Source organism: Acomys russatus, chromosome 13 (genome assembly GCF_903995435.1).
Source record: "Acomys russatus chromosome 13, mAcoRus1.1, whole genome shotgun sequence".
Lineage (NCBI taxonomy): Eukaryota > Metazoa > Chordata > Mammalia > Rodentia > Muridae > Acomys > Acomys russatus.
The window spans coordinates 54,318,392-54,337,210 of record NC_067149.1 but is presented as its reverse complement, the minus strand read 5'-3'; the positions used below and the strand labels follow the sequence as shown (position 1 = coordinate 54,337,210).

The 18,819-nt window shown below is 48.0% G+C and overlaps 2 protein-coding genes across 4 annotated transcripts in view; both read left to right on the top strand.

Moving 5' to 3' along the window:
- Window positions 1-1,829: 1,829 nt before the first annotated feature.
- Rhno1 (RAD9-HUS1-RAD1 interacting nuclear orphan 1) lies at window positions 1,830-8,468 on the top strand. Of its 3 annotated transcripts, none has more exons than XM_051155438.1 (3): window positions 1,830-1,923; window positions 6,088-6,321; window positions 7,816-8,468. In XM_051155438.1, the coding sequence occupies exons 2-3, from the start codon at window positions 6,157-6,159 to the stop codon at window positions 8,362-8,364; spliced, it is 714 nt and encodes a 237-aa protein (XP_051011395.1). In that variant the 5' UTR covers window positions 1,830-1,923; window positions 6,088-6,156; the 3' UTR covers window positions 8,365-8,468. The 3 variants fall into 3 exon arrangements, with proteins under 3 accessions (XP_051011395.1, XP_051011397.1, XP_051011396.1); XM_051155440.1 differs by lacking the exon at window positions 1,830-1,923 and adding an exon at window positions 2,109-2,187; XM_051155439.1 differs by lacking the exon at window positions 1,830-1,923 and adding an exon at window positions 2,216-2,344.
- A 7,183-nt stretch (window positions 8,469-15,651) lies between these two features.
- The window catches only part of Tulp3 (TUB like protein 3), a 30,006-nt gene continuing 26,838 nt past the window's right edge, over window positions 15,652-18,819 (top strand). Inside the window, exon 1 of the mRNA XM_051155661.1 lies at window positions 15,652-15,680. Coding sequence (XP_051011618.1) covers window positions 15,652-15,680 — 29 coding nt within the window. The remainder of the gene's footprint in view (window positions 15,681-18,819) is intronic.

Sequence of the window (18,819 nt, the reverse complement as noted above, 5' to 3'; positions counted from 1 at the left end):
ATCACTTCCTAGTCTGCAAGATCTCAGACAAACAGGGGGAAACTTCCCTATTTACCACTCACAGCAAAATTGTGCAGATTGTGCACTGAATCTAATTCAATTTACTCTTTTTTGTTTGTTTTTTCGAGATAGGGTTTCTCTGTGTTAGCCTTGGCTGTCCTGGACTTACTTTGTAGACCAGGCTGGCCTCGAACACACAGAGATCCACCTGCCTCTGCCTCCCAAGTGCTGGGATTAAAGGTGAGTGCCACCACGCCAGGCGCATTTCACATTTTTTCAGTACAGGTGACTGACCTTAGGGCTACACAGACAGTGGGCAAGGCCTCTACCGCTGAGCCACATCCCTGCGACCCTTTTTTGTTGGTCTCAAACAATGCAGCTGACCTTAAATCTGACTTTCCTGCCTCTGCCTGCTAGAATCAGTTGTGGCTACAATGGTAGGTTTATGTAATGCTGGGGACTGAAACCAGGGCTTTCTGAATGCTCGGAAAGCACTCTACAATAAAATCCCCAATCCTCTTGCAATAATTTAAAAAAAAAAAAAAAAAAAAGGCTTGCTCTGGAATGGCAGCAAGAGCTCCTAACCTTGGAGCCATCTCTCCAGCCACATTACATTTTTAAAAAGTGTATGTTCTTCCAAAATCTGCAAAACATTTGTACAGGGACTTTCAGTATTTGCAAGTAATTATGACGTTTTTGTTTTGTATGTATGTTGTTACTTTATATAGCTTAATTTTCTGCTTCAAAAGTAAGATTGTTAACACCCACCTCCTCCATACTGAGATATGCTATCATTTAATATGCTTAAGGTGGTTTTTATTTTTGATAGTCTCCTGTAGCCCAGGCTGGCTTTGAACTGCTGAGCCTTTGGCGCCCCCACTTTTCTCAAGTGCTGAGATTATAGGCATCTGCCACCATGCCTCTGTCAAAGTGGCTTTGAAATGCTAAGGAAGCAGTCTTTCTTTAGAAAAAGCATTCCATGGTTTTTTTTATAGATATATAGAATAACCTATCATTAAGTTAGATCCTGCCGTTCTATTTTGAGGTCCTTTGAGAAACAGAGAAACTCAGCTGCCCTTTTTTTTAGGACACCTGCCAAAAAAAAGGATTACACTTTTTTTTTTTTTTTTTTTTTTTTTTGACGTTTGCCAGCTGCTTAGCGTTCTCTGGTCCTTTCCACCCCGTGGCTTCCTTGCTTCCTTTCCTTCATACGTCGTTTTCTCGACCTTCAAATCTCAGTTTCCAATTTGCTTCACGTTGCACCCCACCACAGGGTATTTCTCTTTGACCAGCCTTTTCCCTAATACTCCCAATACCTTCTAGTAGGAGGCGACTTGCAGAGTCACCCTCCACGTACCCCCTTCTCCACCCTGAACCGGGACCCTTGCAACACTCAGCTAGGATCCCGCCCTGCAACCGTGAAGGCGGAGGCAGGGCTGACTGCGTGTGCAGACTCAAGAGGGCAGGCCTGTTCTCAAGGTCCCCGGGTGCTCCGAGAACGCGGCGGGAAGGCCGAGGTGGCGGCTCAGACCTTCTTCCCGGCTGCCCCCCAACACCCTCTCGCGCCCCGTAGCCCCGGCGGGGCAGTCTCGACTCCGAGCCTCCCCGGGGCCGAGCCTGATCCGGGACTTCCTCCTGCACCCCACTCACCTCACACGCCGCGGCTGCTCCACGCGGGGCCGAGCCAGGCCCGGGCGGCGGGACGGCCGGGGTGGGAACCCGGGGCGGGGTGGGGGTGAGCCCGGGCCCGGGCGGGGGTGGGTCCCGCAGCGCCGCTTTCAGTTGTTCCGCTGTTTGAAATTGGCGCCGGCGGAGCGTTGCGGTCACGTGACGGAGCGTCGCCAATCGGCACCGGCTTGTCTCCGGGTTCCGGCCCCGAACGCTCGGCGTCCGGAGGAGCGGCGGCCGCGGCCCGGAGGGCGGGTAAGGTGGCCCCCGGGGGCTCGAGGGGCGGCGGGAGGGATGCGCGGGCGGCGGCCAGTGGCCAGCTCCACCCCGGCCCGCCTGCCTCAGTGGGTCACTTCCTTCCGGGGCAGCGCACGCCGCTCACCGGGTTAGCGACCCCCACCGCCCCTCCGCCGCCGCCGCCGCCCCTGGGTGTGGGGCTGCGTGGGAGCCGGCTGGAGTTTCTGGCCCCCACGCCCCGCCCTTGCCCGTGGCCGCCTCCTCCCCACGCCCAGCCTCAAGGTAGACAGATGTTCACTGATTCCGTCGACTTACTTTAGGAAGGAGCGGAGGATACAATGGCGGGCCAGGGCGTCCTTCCCCTGGCTTCACCGTCCGGTGGAGAGGGAGCACAGAATGAGTTAAACAGATCCGTAGAATTCTAGCTACAGAGGAACAGGTTAGAGGCCGGCGAGTTTTGTTTGACACAAGGTCTCCCCATGTGTAGAATCCTCGTGTCTCCGCCTTCTGAGTAGTTGGAGCCACTGGCTGGCCCTCCCACAGCCTCCTGAGATACTTTGAATATTTATTTTAATGAGAAAAGCTTGACTTAGGACAGGGAAGGCTTTTTTTTTTTTTTTTTTTTTTTAAATGAATTGAGACCCGGTGTAAGATCCGTTACCCATTACACAGAAGGGAGGGAAACCTTCGAAGCAGTTAGAATAGTAAGTGCTGCTTTGACGGGAGGAGGCCTGGTGGGTACAGAGACTGAAGGTCGCGGGGGATTTGAACTAAGACACAGGAGTGTGTTATGCTATGAGGCAGGAATGCAGAGCCTTCAGCCATACTGAGTTTTGTATTTATCTAATAGTTAAAGGAAACCAGTCAAAAGTTGAAAGTAGCTAGGTATGTGACACAGACCAATAATCATGGTGTGAGACAAAGGAACTGGGGTTAGAGGCCAGTCTGGGCTACCCAGTGAGACCCTCTCTGAAAAATAAGCTTTTAATCCCAGCGCCCAAGAGGAGGAGGGCAGGCAGATTTTTATGAATTCCAGGCCATGTCTACATAGCCAGCCCCAGGCTAGCCAAAACTACTTCAAAATTAATAATAATGAGCAAAGGTTGAGCAGAAGTGAGTTAACACCTGACTTGCATTTTCTTTGGGTATGTCTGTAAGAGATAATCCAGATGGGTGGATCTGGGCCCAGGGGGGTCTGCTCAAACTACTGCACTAACCAAGGACAATACAAGCAGTAAACATCGAACCCCTACTCTGATCTAGCCAATGGACAGGACATTCTCCACAGTTAAGTGGAGAGCGGGGACTGACTCTGACATGAACTCTGGTGCCCCATATTTGACCACTGCCCTTGGTGAGGAGGTCTGATGGCACTCAGAGAAAGAATAAGCAGGCTACCAAGATGAGACTTGATAGCCTATGACCATATAGTGGGGGAGGAGGTCCCCCTCGGTCACAGACCAAGGGGAGGGGGACAGGGTGAAAGCGGGAGGGAGGGAAGGTACAAATGATGGGATAACAATTGAGATATAATCTAAATAAATTAATAAAATAAAACTTAAATAAATAAATATAAATAAAAGAGATAATAATCCAGATTAGGTTGAGGTGGGAAGACCTCATCCCAAGGTTGGGGACTTGGACTGACTAAAAGAGAGAGCAAGCTGAGCACAAGCATTCATCTGCTCCCTGCCTGCTAAGGTGATGTGTCCAGCTGCCTTCAAGTTCCAGCTGTCATGACGTCCCCAGCACAAAGGACTATACCAGTAGAACTGTGAACCAAAATAAGCCCTTCTTTTCTTGCCTTGTTTTCCCAGGGTATTTTATGACAGCAACTGGAAAAGCACCTAAAACAGTGGGGCATGCCTGCAATACCAGCACTTAGGCGGTAGAGACTACATAGTCAATTTGAAGGCAAGCTAGGCTATATGAGACCCTACCTTTAAAAAGCCAAAATAACTATAAGAGGGCTGGTATACAGCCAAGTGGAACAGCTGTTGCCTAACATGGTGAGGCCGGAGGTTTGATCTGAAAACCAAAAAAAAAAAAAAAGTATTTTCTTGAAAATCATGCAAGGCTAGGGGGATTTGCTAGATCTAAATGGTCAGGGTTGAACCAGCTGGCCAGTAAGCACATGGAGGCTCATCATGCAACCCAGTAGATGCTTCTATATTCTAGAGAACCTGTGAGCCGTTTGTTTTTAACAAAACTTAGAGGTGATCACAAGCTAACTCCACGCTCATTTGGTCTCACTTGTTTTTCCTGACCTAATGTTGATACTGTGTCTAATATATTTTGTCATTCATCTTCTAAAATTTAATTTTCTCTTCTGTCTTTCCCTCCTTCCTTCCTTTCTCTCTTTATTTATTTATTATGTATGCAGTGCTCTGTCTGCATGTACACCTTCAGGCAGCCTCTGCTTCCTTGAGCACTGGTATTAAAGGTGTTTGCCACCACTTCCAGCAAATCTTACTTAAAAAAAAAAAAAAGTAGAGTCTCATGTTGTATCCCCCCATTGGCATAGAGCTCACTGTGTAGACCAGGCAGGCCTCCAAACACAGAAATCTGCTTCCTGAGTGCTGGGATTTAAGATGTATTTTACCACACTTAGCCTCTTTCCCTTTTTATTTTGTTAGCTAGGTACTCAGCCTCGCAATAGTGACATTGTATGTGAGTGATGTGAGGATAGGAGGACACGTGCCACAAATGTGAGTGTCAGAAGACAGCTTTGGAATTGGTTTTGTGGCCTTCTACTCTTTTGTACATTCTGGGGATCAAGCTCAAGGCCTTGGTTTTTAAGGGAGGTTCTTTTACTGCTGAGCTGTCTTTAATTCTCTGTCTATGATGAGCTTGTAATATTCTGAGTTCACAGGACAGCTTGCTGGTTGTTTAAGGTTCCGTGTAACTCAGGCTGGTAGCACAGCCCAAGATGACCTTGATCCTCTTTGCACCACCAAACCTGGCGTGATTTGCCTTTTGAGCCAAGGTTTTTATGTGTAGCCCGAGTTAGATTTGAACTCATGATCTCTTGCCTCAGTTGCAATAATTAGCACGTTCCTGTAGAGAAATGTTAATTCAGAACATGGCTGCTCTAGCAGGAGATCACGTCCAAAGTTGTTCTAGGTCTGTGTGATCTGGCTGGAATACAGACACACCTTTAATTCAGGAGACAGAGGCAAACAGATCAGAGTTCAAGGCCAGCCTGGTACAGAGCAAATATCAGGTAAAGAAAAGCTTAGATCCAGGCGTGGTGGTACATGCCTTTAATCCCAAATGGAAGGTAAAGTTAGTTTGTAGAAGGAAGCACCCATGTTTGAAAGTGATGACTATTGAGTGGCAGAAAAGGTGACGAATCAGAGAAGATTTGACAGAATAGGATACACCCAACTCTCACGAGAGAGGAAAGGGAAGCTACGTTAGAGGCTGTTTCACCAGGACAGTAATGAGGGACAGGTTGCAGAGAGAACTCAAGTGAAGACCGAATGAGCCAGAAAATGAGAAGCCAGATTAGAACAGATTGCTGAGTTAGTTTGAGGCCAAGCAGAGCTCTGGGGCAGAGAGAAAAGCCAGATTGAATAAGTCAGCTGGGAAAGGAGCTTGAGCCAGAACAGCTGAGTGGAACCAGCCAACCCAGAGCTCAGAAAGAACAAGAAAGGGTGAGCATTAAGCAGTAAGTCTCAGAGGCTGAAAACATTCTAGGCCTAGGTTAGATTGTACGGAGACTAGAAGCTTCCAGGACTAGGCCTAGGTTAGCAGACAGGCAGTTAGCCTCCCAGACAACAATTGAGCCAGGAGAATACATGCTACTTCTACACGTGCCCCCATGCTGTAACCATCTTTGCATGCGGTGCTCCTCCCAGCTCTTCATCCACAGGTCAGGTGTCTTCCTATCCAGAAAGCCTTCTCTGAAGTAAAGGGAAGCAACTGTATTATACTGAAATGCAATTGTTTCCTTCTGTTAAACTTCCAGCTCCTTTTCTTCCTTCTTCCTATTCACTTTTTTTTTTTTTTTTAAGTGCTAGGGATTGAACGTAAGGATTTGCGTGGTGGTCTAGTCTGTGTTTTTCCCCACAGCCTGGGGCCTGAATGGTAGCTTCTGATAGATGGACTAGCTTGGTGTCGTGAAGAACCCGGGGAATCACCCACATGATTTTTCTCCCAACTTTTATTTCTTGTCTCCAGGCATGGAGACCCAGACCAGGAAGGCCGCCTGCATCATGTGGTTACTAACTGCTCTTCATTTACCTATTGATGCCTCCCCAAAAGAGACGCAGACAGTCCCAGAAAGCCCAGCTGCTCTTCCACCAACAGCCACTGGAGGGCCCCAAACACCATTATGAAAGTTTCCAGCAGCCCGTTACCCACACCGTACAAGTGCCCAGCAAGCCCATTGACGAGGACGCCGCCACTTCCTGGGTAGGTCCTTGTGATTCTTTGACCTTTATCTGTGTTTGGGTTTTCAGAATACTGACTCTTAATCCTCTTGGAGTAGGGACAGGGAAGTAGTTACTCTTTGTGGCTGTGGTTACCTCACCTGTCTGGTACACATTTTTTTTCTTCGTTCAGACCCAAATGTGTCTTATATAGAATTGGAGTCTCCCTTGCCAGGTTCCTCTGAAAAGTTCTGAGTGACTGGGTGAGAAAAATACTAGAAAAATGGCAAACTTATAAAAGATGATTTCCTGTAATTCATACGCAAAGTACTAGGTTCTGTAGTGGCAGTTTTGGTTATGTTATATAAACATTTTTTTTTTGTTTTGATCCCAAGTATAGGATGTGAACCTGCCTTTAGTTTATCCACAGCTGATAACAGCCTCGTGAGAGGGTGTGTGATCTTTGTCAGCTGGAAACAGCCTCTTGCAGGCGTCCTTAATACCTCTACCTCCCTTCCAACCTACCAACCCTAGGTAGGAGAGAAAGGTTAGTAGGGACAGGGGACTCAGCTCCTTGTGCCAATTCCACTCTTTGTCATCAGGATTTCAGCAGTCCAGCTAAACAGCAAACAGCAGCTGGGATGAAGCAGCTACCGCCTCTCTACAGCATTTCCCTCTAGGCGCATCTTGAAGCAGCCTCTGTCTTTGGGCTCCTGTTTATACCCTCTCAGAGTTTGCACACAGAGGTTTTCCAGCTGGCAAAGACTACGCCCCTCCACACAAGGCAGTTCCCAGCTGACAAAGATCACACACCCTCTCACTGTTACCAGCTATGGATAAGCTAAAGGCAGTTTCACATCTCACACTTGGGATCAAAACAAAAATCGTGTTTATATAACATAAGCAAAACTTCCACTACAAGGTACTCTATGAATGGACTGAACCTTAGTGGAGAAAAGTCCTACAAAAATGGCACGGTGGGGCACACCCATCATCCTGGCATTTGGGGGGCTGAGACAGAAGGATTTCAAGTAGAGGGCCAGCCTGGACTACATGGTGAGGCCGTCTAAAATGACTGTACTAGATCCCGTTCCTGAACACAGTCTCTCACTCGCTATTTTTATGGCTGCCGTTTGTTATTTGCAGAAGACCTTCTTGCCAGGCACTCTGCCAGGTGTTAGAGATAAGTCTGTTCATCCAGCCTTCTTGAGGGCTTTGTTTTGCTGAACTGCTGAGAATGTTAAGCACGGGTTCTACCCCCTCCCTTCAGGATCCTTCCAGCCCTGCTCTCATGAGGTTTAATGACAGTTAAGCCCTAGTAGTATAGTGTGATGATGAGGGATGTCTTGTCTCCTTTCTTCCTTTGAAAGGCAGAGAGAGATTGGATAGCAATTGTATCACATTGCTGGTTGGGTTTTGTCCTTTATTATAGTGAGCCATCATGATTCTGGACAAAAATAAAGGAGGATTCTACCCATTGGATAAAGTTTTTTTGATAGTCGTGTGTCTTCCCCCACCCCTCCGCCCTTATGCACAGGTATTGCCTCAGTTTGATACAACAGCAGAAAGCCGCTTCCCAGCGCACCGGAAGCAGCATCACCGAAACCAGGCGAGACACCAAACTCGAAGATCTACCTGCAAGTTTCCACGTCTAACCTTTGAGAGTCCACAGTCTTCCAGTTCAGAGACATTACTGATATACCCGAACAGAGAGGAGCCCTGTCACTCAGAAAAGGACACTCCCAGAAGGCCTTTAGTGCCGTTGTTTAGTCCCCAGAGCTGTGAGGAACTGTCAGTGCATGCACTTCAAAGCTTACCTCATGTGCTCACACCCCCTGATATCCAGACCCCAGAGTCATCTGTGAGAAAAGACCCCGTTTCCCCAGACCAGAAGGAAAACAGTCTTCCAAGCTGCATTCTTGGGCCTAGAACTCCCAACAGCCCAGAGCCTGGGCCTGTTCTGGTCAAGGACACCCCAGAGGAGAAGTATGGGATAAAGGTCACATGGCAACGCCGAAGGCACCTGTTTGCCTACCTTAAGGAGAGAGGGAAGCTGGACAGAAGCCAGTTCCTTGTGAAAATCTGACTGGATTTCACACTTCGGTTCATCTCAACGCTGCTTACGGTTAGGTTTCTGAAGTCACTTCTGGCATGAAAGAATGAAATGGAATGAACATCAATAGGATGGCGACTTAGAGGCCTAGAGTTGGGATTCGGTTGCTGAATTTGCTTTTTAAGCCACCTTGCAACAGGAACAGTTGAATTTAGTGTCGTGAACTGTTGGTATTCTTTTCATATCAGCTGTTTAACCCTCTGAAGTGTCTTGTACTGTGTACTATGTCTGTAAATAGATGGCTGCCCTGCGTTTTTAGAGAGCCCTGCCTCAGTCAGCACTGCAGCAGTGTGGCCAGTCTACAAGAGGTCTGTGCTCACCAGTCTGCTGCCTCAAACTAATTCACCCCACATTTTTGGTACTGATTGTGAGGCTCAGTGACTGCTTCACTGGTGGAGAAAATCAGAGCGAGCTCTAGTTTTTCATGGTCGACAGCTTTGTCTCTTCTGTCCAAGGGCCATAGCCCTGCGTTGATGAATATGGTCAGGGGACATAGGGGACAGATGAGTAGTTTAGGTCTGTGTTTGGAGATTATGTTTGCAGTGGAAGAAATAAGGTAATATTTCATATGAGATGGTTTCTCTGTAGCTCTGGCTGTCCTATACTCTCTTTGTAGACCAGGCTGGCCTTGGACTCACAGAGATCCACCTGCTTCTGCCTCCGAGTGCTGGAATCAAAGGTGTGCACCACCACACCCAGCGGAAATGAATTCTTATAAGTATCTGTTAACCTATATGTACATAAAGTGGAAGCACATATTCTAGAGTGATTAATGTGCAAGTGCCTGTCTCTGTGCATTGGTGTCTTGATTGCATGTGTGTCTGTGTGAGGTGTCAGATCTGGAACTGGAGTCACAGACAGCTGGGAGCTGCCTTGTGGGTGCCAGGAATTAAAGCCATGTCCTTTGGAAGAGCAGCCAGTGCTCTTGAACCAGTGAGCCATCTCTCCAGCCCCACAAGAGCATCTCTTTCAACCCTGCTCATTTAGCATCCAGCCCTTCTAGGCCAAGCAGAGCTTATGCTGCCCCTTAGAAGGGTGAGGATTTGAAGCACAAAAAGTAAGCAATTCAGGGTCACACAGGGAGTAAGTGAGTGCAGTGTTCTGCTCTCATAGCCTATGTATGCGAGTTCTGTATTTCCTAGTTTTCAAAAGTTAATTTCTGGGGCCTGGAGAGGTTGCTCATCAGTTATGAACCCTGGATGCCCAGAAGGCACAGGGTTCTCTATACCCAGCACCCACATGGTGACTCACAACCATCTGTAACTCCAGTTTTAGGGTATCTGACAGCCTTGGGCACCAGGGATGGATATGGTTTGCAGACATACATGTAAGCAAAACATACATACACATAAAACAATAGCTTGGAGCATGATGGCACATGTCTTTAATTCCAGCACTAGGGAAACAGGCAGTGGGATCTGAGTTCCAGACCAGCCAAGAACTATATAGTGAGATCCTGTCTCAAAATAAATACTTTCGGGGCGTGGTGGCGCACGCCTTTAATCCCAGCACTCGGGAGGCAGAGGCAGGTGGATCGCTGTGAGTACGAGGCCAGCCTGGCCTACAAAGTGAGTCCAGGACAGCCAAGGCTACACAGAGAAACCCTGTCTCGAAAAAAACCCCAAAAAACAACAACAAAAAAACCAAGATAAATACTTTCATTTTAAAGTGAATTTTTGGATTCAATACTCATGTGGTAATTTTGGCCCTACTAATTAAATCTATGCAATAGCTCTGGTCAGAAAATCCTATAGGGACCCGAGCCAGAAAGGAACTGATAGCTGGAGGCATGATTTACTGCCGAGAGGACAGGCTTAGCAGCTACTCTTATCGAGATAAAGATATTTAAAGACGTCCCTGATAGGGGTCCCTCTGTTGGGCTTTGGGCGAGGTCTGGTATAGAAGGCTGAAAGGCCTCAGTATCTCAGAGCTGGTCAGCTGCACACAGCAGAGGTTCTCAAACCCCGCGACCACACCCTGGCAGCGCCCTGGATGTTCCCATTGCCACAGTGGGGTGGGTACTGGAGTCGCTCTGTGGGGGGCAGCCCCGAGTGGAGCAGATAGAGGCATCTTACACGCAGCTGGGACCCGGCCTAGGAGCCGGGGTTCCAGCGCACGCGCCTGCGCCTCCCAGCGCCTCCCGCCCCCCCCTGGAAACCCTCTAGCATCGCGGCTGGCGCCATTAACCAGTGAAAAGGGAGCAGCGAGCATTGGGCCAATGGGCGTCTGCGACAGTGCGGGGTGTGGTTGTTAGGGGCGGGGCCTGACTGCCTCCAGCCCACCCCTACCCTTCCATCCCGGTGGCAGCGTTTCGGGGTCTGGAAGCCGATGCCACCGGCGGGGGAGTATGGAGGCGGCGCGCTGCGCATCGGGACCCCGCGGGGACAGGTCAGGAACAAGGGCGGCGAAGGTGCGGGCAGGGTCTCCAGGCTGAGAGGGCGGTGGCCAGATCGGGTCCCTAGGCTGGGCAGGCGCTGTATGCATCCCGCGCCCGCACTCTCTCCTGCAGCTCCCTTGGAGTCGTCGTTCTCCTCGCCCCCCCCCCCCCCAACCCCTCAAAGCTCGCCCGGCTCCCACAGGGCCTCCGATTCCCTCACTTGCAACGCGTTCGCCCTTCTTGTCTTTCTCAAGTGGAGTCAGAACTGAACTGGAACGAGGTCCTTCCTGGGAGTCGAAGCGGAAGGTCGCGAGTGATGATGGTTAATTGGTTCCAAGGCCGTTGCTTTTGGCAGTCATTGCGGAATTCTGGAACGGAGTCCGAGGGCTGAAAACGCAAAACTGTTCTTTTCCTCTTCTTTCCTCCTTCCTTCCTTCCCATGCGTTCCAGGAGTTCTTTTAATCGGCATGGTCTGGTCTTGGTTTAGATTGTTCCATACCTCTTGTTCGGGTTTCCCGTTTCTCTGCCAAGACCCCCCTTTTTTGCCTGGTCCACAGAGTGAGCGAAAACATAGGGGCTGCGATCTCAGCCTGTTCGTTTTTTCGTCAGCTACGAGGGCCGCGTGAAATCTTTGGCTCAAAACTTTGGCATTGTGTGAGGATTGAAATCAAACATGCCAACTACGTTCTCCATTTGCCATCCCATTACCACAGCAAATAAAGACTTGGCGTGTAAGGATTTAGCCTAATGTTTAAAATAGTTTTTAGCTGGTTCGAAGCCATCTTTTAAGAAGTTACAAAGACGGAGTAGAGACTCTCCCCACCCCGCCCCCACCCCAGTCGGTCTCACGCAGAAACTTGCTAATGAAGATGACTTTGAACTTCTGGTCCCCTATCTCCGCCTCCGAAATCTGTTTTCGTCTTTCATCAAGTAAATTCTTTAAACATGATGATAGCAGCTTTCTGAAATTTGTTCACACCCCTCACCCATTCTGAAAGCAACAGCAGCAAAATACTTTTACAAGTATATTGAGTGTCTCTGATGCAAATCAGGTATTTCGTTCATTTGTGGTCTTTGGTTTTGTTTGTTTGTTTGTTTGTTTTGTGTGGGGGGGGAGCTTTCCTTTTTACCTGAGTGCTTTTAGAGAAGTAAAGATCACATCATGGGGATGTGATCATTTTTATTTGTTTAGAGACAGGTCTTATGTAGCCTTGGCCTGACTGAACCAGGCTGGCCTCGAACTCATATGGATCTGTCTGCCTCTGCCTCCCATGATTCAGGGTTTTAGGGAACAAGAAGGACCTGGCTTTAAAATTGGGATAGTTTTGGGGTTTTTGTTTTGGTTTGTTTTGTTTTTTCATCTTCTAGACTTGAGGCTTAAAGAGTAGTTTTAAAGCCCCCTCCTCCCACTTTTTTCTGCCAAAGAAACCAGCTCTAACTTTCGTGAGTCGCTGAGCTTTTGTCCCGCCCTAGGTAGATCTGCAGCTTTTGTCGCTGTTTAACTCATTTGTTGCTAAAAGGGAGAGAGTGTCTTGCTTTTTAAGTAGTCATTAATATTTTTTGAGAGTCACAGACTCTCCATATAGTTCAGGCTGGCCTGAACTGGCCAAGTGTCTTATGTAGACATGTATCACCCAGCCTGGATATACTTGTGTACTAGGCATACACTTTTTTTTTTTTTGACTCCAGTTTTCTTCTCCCTCCCCTCCCCTCCTTCCTCTCCTCCCCTTCCCCTCCCCCCCCCCCACCTCCATTCACTCCTGCTTCTTTTCTCTTCAGAAAAGGGCAGGCGTCCTGTGGATATCAGCCAGCCATGGCATATCAAGTTGCAGTAAGGCTGGGCACCTCCTCTCCTATGAAGACTGGAGGAGGCACCCAGTAGGAGAAAAGAGTCCCCAAAGCAGACAACAGCTTCTCCTCCCACCATTAGGAGTCTCTCATAAGAAGACCAAGCTCCACAACTCTAATTAATATATGTGCAAAAGGTCTAGGTCAGACCCGTGCAGGTTCCCTGGTTGGTGGTTCCGTCTCTGTGAGCCCCTCTGGGTCCAGGTTAGTTGATTCTTTGGGTTTCCTTGGTGATGTCCTTGACCCATCTGGCTCTCAGAATTCTTCCTCCCCATCTTCTGCAGGATTTCCCGAACTCCACTCAGTGGTTGGCTGTGAGTCTCTGTATCTGCCCCCATCAGTTACAGGCGAAGCCTCTCTGATGGCAGCTGGACAGGCACTGATCTAGGAGTAAGGCAGATGATATTAGGAATTCTTTCATTGACTTTTTTTCCTCCTCCCATTTGTGTTTGGTTCTCTCCTAGGTCTCTGGGCTCTCTAGCCTCTGGCTCCTGGTCCTCCAGGCAATGTCAGGGGTGGGTTCCCTCCCGTGGCATGGGTCTCAGGATGGACCATTGGTGAGCCCCACCCCCACAGTTCCTATGCCCTCTTTACCTCAGCACTTTTTTTGCAGGCAGGACAAATTGTAGGTTGAAGATTTCGTGGCTAGGTTGGTGTCCCAATCCCTCCACTGACTGGAAGGCTTGCCTGGTAACAGGAGATGGTCGGTTCAGGCTCCGTATCCTCCACTGCTAGGAGTCTTAGCTATGGTCACCCTCATAGATGCCTGGGAGCTTCCATTGCACTAGGTGTCTAGCTCCTTCCAGAGGTGCCTCCTCATTCCAGCTGTCCCTCCCAGCGCTCTCTCCTTCTGTCCTCCCCCAACTTGCCCCCTCCTGTTCCTGGCCTCACGCTTCTATCCAGAATAACCCTCCCCTGCCTCCCCAGCCCCACCCTGAATAAAGCTGCTGTGAATATAGTTGAGCAAGTGTCCTTTGGGTATATGCCCAGGAGTGCTATAGCTAGGACTTGAGGTAGATCAATGCCATCCAAAAGTGGCTGTACAGGTTTATACTCCCACCATCAATGGGGGAGTGTTCCCCTTGCCCCACATCCTTACCAGCATGAGCTCTCTCACTTAGGTTTTTGATCTGAGCCATGTTGACAGGTGTAAGATGGAATCTCAAGAGTGGTTTTGATTTGCATTTCCCTGGTGACTAAGGATGGTGAACATTTCTTTAAGTGCTTCTTGGCCATTAGAGTTTCCTCTGCTGAGAATTCTCTGTTTCGATCTGTGTCCCATTTTTTAAAATTGGATTCTTTGGTTTGTTGGTACCTACTTTCTTGAGTTCTTTATATATTTTGGATGCCAGCCCTCTTCGGATGTGGATCTGATGAAGATCTTTTCCCAGTCTGTAGGCTGCCCTTTTGCCCTTTTGACAGTGCTTTTCCAGTTTCATGAAGCCCCATTTATTAAAGGCACACACACTTGTTTTGTTGCTTTTTGAGATGGTCTTACATAACCAACCTACCTTGAACTCTTATCCTTGGGCCACCACCTCCCTGCGGCTAGGATTACATGTATGTAGCCCTACTGTGCTCATATTTAGTGCACCTATTTTTAATGCCAAAGATAGAAGCCAGGTTGCCAAGCTTAACTTTTTTTTTAAGCTTACCTCTTTTTTTTTTTTTTTTTTTTTAACCCCCGAGACAGGGTTTCTCTGTGTAGTCCTGGCTGTCCTGGACTCGCTTTGTAGACCAGGCTGGCCTTGAACTCACAGTGATCTGCCTGCCTCTGTCTCCCGAGTGCTGGGATCAAAGGCATGAGCCTCTACGTCCAGCTAAGCTTACCTCTTTTTAAAAATGTTACCATACTGGGGCTGGAGAGATGGCTCAGTGGTTAAGAGTGCTGACTGCTCTTCCAGAGGTCCTGAGTTCAAATTCCCAGCAACCACATGGTGGCTCACAACCATTTGTAATGGGATCTGATGCCCTCTTCTGGTGTGCAGGTGTACATGCAGGCAGAGCACTGTATACATAATATATAAATCTTAAAAAAAAAAAGTTACCATACTTATTATTGCCAGGTGTGGTGCTTGCAGGCCTTTTAGTCCCAGCACTTGAGAAGCAGAGGCAGGTGGATCTCTGTGTGTTCAGGCCAGCCTGGTCTACAGAGTGAATTCCAGTACTGCCAGGGCTATGTAAAGATACCCCACCTCAAAAAAAAAAAAAAAAGTTACTTATTATTATAGATGAGTAGGATGGGGCAGTGTTGTGAAGTCAGGTCTCTTCTTCCATGTTTAAGTGGGTCTGGGGATGGAACTCCGAGTCACCACATCTATGCAGCAAGCGCCTTTACCTGCTGAGCCAGTTCCTATACATAAAGTTTTTGATGACTGAATACAGATCACCTAGTACTAACCCTTTCATTGTATGGGTAACACCTAACTTTTAAGTTTCCTGTGGTTTTTCACCCTCCTCCCTCCTCTGAATTTTATAGCTGTTTGACTGACCTAACGAGGCAGGTTTCTTTCAACAAAGTAGAAAGGTTTTTAATAAGCAAATTTCAAATATCTTTTCTTTTTTTTTTTTTTTTTTTTGGTTTTTTTGAGACAGGGTTTCTCTGTGTAGTCTTGGCCATCCTGGACTCACTTGTAGACCAGGCTGGCCTCGAACTCACAGTGATCCGCCTGCCTCTGCCTCCCGAGGGCTGGGATTAAAGGCGTGCGCCACCCACGCCCGGCCCTTAAATATCTTTTCTTATATCTGAAGCTGGCAGTGAAAATTGGAGACAGAGACAGGCTGTAAAGGCACACTCAGGAGCTTTGCTGAGCCTAGGCAATTGATGCTGCTATTTCCTGCAGGGTAGCTAGCATTGGGGCTTAGGATGTCTGAACTCCTGCTAGTGATACTGGAGTTGGGGTGTGGCTCAGGGACAGGGTGCTTACCTTACCTGACATTTTAAAGGCCTTAGGTTTGACCCCGGGAATATATATGCCCAAGTATACTTGGGACCTAGAATTGCCTAAGAAAGTATTGGTCGGCCCACTGTGGTTATGCGTAGCTCTAAGTTTAAGGTTGTGTGGTGAGTTCTAGGCCAACCAAGGCTACACAGGGAGGCCCTATCTTAACCCACCTCACCAAATGTGATTTCCCTTTAGAAATAAAACATGAAAGCTCTGTGTGGACTGTAGATACTGCTGTGTCCTCTGCCCTCCTCAAGTGTTCAAGTGTATGCAAACTTTCTTCTTCTTCTCCTCCTTCTTCTTCTTCTTCTTCTTCTTCTTCTTCTTCTTCTTCTTCTCCTCCTCCTCCTCCTCCTCCTCCTCCTCCTCCTCCTCCTTCTTCTTCTTCTTCTTCTTAAGACAGGGTTTCTCTGTGTAGCCTTGGCTGTCCTGGACTCCCTTTGTAGGCCAGACTGGCCTCAAACTCACTGAGATTCGCCTGCCTCTGCCTCCTGAGTGCTGGGATTAAAAGGGTACGCCCCCATGCCCAGAATGTTGTATAAATAATAGAGAAATAACTCTTAAAAAAAAAAAAGAAATGAAAATAAAAATAAAGCCAGATGGTAGTACACGCCTTTGATCTCAGCACTCAGGAGGCAGAAGCAGGTAGATCTCTGAATTCAAGGCCAGCCTGCTCTAAACAGAGAAATCCTTCCTGTCTTGGAAAACCAAAAAATAAAATAAAATAAAATAAAAAGAAAGATGAAAGCTGGGCATGGTGGGCAAACCTGTAATCCTGACACTGGGGAAATAGAAACACCAAGATCAGAAGTCAAATTCAAGGGCAGTTTGAGCTATAAGAGACCCTGACTTGACAGGCGCCCTCTCCCCACAGCCCTCTCCCCACAGCCGGTGTCAAGGCACCTTACATTGTTGAGTGCTCAGCACACACATAGTGCCTCACAACCGCCTACAACTCCAGTTCTTAGGAATCTGGTGCCTCCTTCTGGCCTTCTCAGACACATGGAGCACAGACACACATGTCTGTGCACATGAGGCAAAGCACTCATACATATAAGATAAAATGAGGGGGGGGAAATGAAAGAAAATATCAACATTCCTGGCTGAAAACGATGCCTAGCCTAGTCTTGCTGTAATAGTGTCTAAGATGTATGTGGCTTTTTTTTTTTTTTTTTTTAAATCTTTTTATGGCAAAGGCCCCATCCAACCTAGACAGGAAAGAATATCTTGTAACAAATTCCTTTTTTTGCCAGGATCCTTTGCTCTAAATAAAACAGTTCGTTTCTGGCTGTTTAGATTTTCCTGTGGAAACCCTACCGTTTTCCTGGCGTGGTACCCACTGAAAGAACAAGTTAATGTTTGTTCTTGCCAGAGCACAGAGAATGTTTGAATTGAACTCTTCAGAGGAAGGGTTGAGGCTGCCTCCCAGCCATGTGCTGGGTGTTTGGAAGGCCTAGATAAGTCCTTCAGTTCCTTCCCCTGTTACAGACCAACTCCCCACAATGGTGAGTCTCTGGCAAACGGCATCCCCTAGAAGCGGCCCTCCATTCCAGTGCCAGCTCACCAGGAATAACTTCCTGTTCTACACCGTCTCCACTGCCTTGTTAGACACCTTCTCTGCGTTTCTTTTTTCTTTCTTTCTTTCTTTTTTTTTTTTTTTTTTTGAGACAGGGTTTCTCTGTGTAGCCTTGGCTGTCCTGGACTCACTTTGTAGACCATGCTGGCCTTGAACTCACAGTGATCCACCTGCCTTTGCCTCCCAAGTGCTGGGATTAAAGGCGTGCGCCACTACACCCGGCTGATTTAAGATCTTTAAAAATAAAATTTAATCACATGTATGTGCATGTCTGTGCGCGTATGTAAGGAGCACAGAGGAGGCAGATCCCCTGGAGCTGGGGGTACAGCCAGATGGAGGTGCCGGGAACTGAACCTGAGTCCTCTGCAAGAGCCATACATGGCACTCTTGAATCTCTCCAGTGCTGTGTGTGTGTGAAGTGCACACATTGAACCTAAAGCTTTGCACATGGTGATTTTGATTTTTAGGATATATCTAAACTCTGAGACCTACTTTTTTTTTTTTTAAAGACGTATTTGTGATTTATACAGTATTCTGCCCACACGTGTGCCTGCACTCCAGAAGAGGGCACCAGATCTCATCATAGGTGGTTGTGAGTTACCATGTGGTTGCTGAGAATTGAACTCAGGACCTTTGGAAGAACAGACAGTGCTCTTAACCTCTGAGCCATCTCTCCAGCCCCTGAGTCCTACTTTTAACATGAGTAAGGGGTGTGTGTGTGTGCAAGCAGGGGGGGGGGAGGGAGGGACAGAGGGAGAGAGAGAGACACGGAGGGAGAATATGAATCATTGTGTAAATGAGCCTGGCCTTGAACCCATTTAAAAAGTTTATTGGATCTTTTTATTGTGCATGTTGGGGCCAGGGACAGTGGAGACTGGAGGACAGCCTGCAGGAATCTGTTCTCTTCTTCCTCCATGGACTGAGCTCAGCTCATCAGGCCTGACAGCAAGCACCTTAGGCACTGAGCTACTGCACTGGCCTGGCCCTGATCTTGAACTTTTGATCCATTTGTCTCAGTTTCCCCAGTCTTGTTAGATACCGTGTCCTGCAAGACACATCTTTAACATATGAATTACAGTGACAAGTTTTAAGACTCTTCATTGCTGTGTATAAAATAAATTACACACAGGCTTCTGAAAAAAACCTTTGCTATTTATTAGTTATTCTTGCAAGGGAAAACATCAATAGATTTCAATGAACTTAAAATAAAACTGGAGGCGTGACGGCACACAACTTTTATCCCAGCACTGGGGAGACAGAGGCGGATCTCTGTGAGTTTGAGGCCAGCCTGGTCTACAAAGAGAGTTCCAGGACTGAGGGGGGGGGGGGGCGGGTTCCAAGCCTGCATCACCACTGGTGGTTTTAAGGAGTGCTGGGTGTTGAACCCAGGGCTTTATTCCTGCTAGGCAAACATTCTGCCTATTGCTCTACATCCCCAGCCTCAAGCTGTATTTCTCTTTCGCTTTAAATCAGGTCTCACCATTTAGCCTAGGCTGGCCTTGAGTTCCAGATCCTTCCACCTTGTCTCTGGAGCACTGGCACCACAGGCTTTCACCACCGTGCCAGGCCTGAAATTGTATTTGGAGGAAGGGAGGGTCTATCAAGATGAAGTTGTACACGTGTGTGTGCTCCATCACTTTGAAGAGTCTAGGACAGCCAAGGCTACACAGAGAAACCTGTCT

What these genes read in the sequence shown, in the direction of transcription:
- Rhno1 (XM_051155438.1), top strand. Translation starts at nt 6,157, where the DNA reads ATGCCTCCCCAAAAGAGACGCAGACAGTCCCAGAAAGCCCAGCTGCTC. An exon ending in AGGACGCCGCCACTTCCTGG is followed by an intron (nt 6,322 to 7,815) that starts GTAGGTCCTTGT and finishes CCTTATGCACAG; the next exon opens with GTATTGCCTCAGTTTGATAC.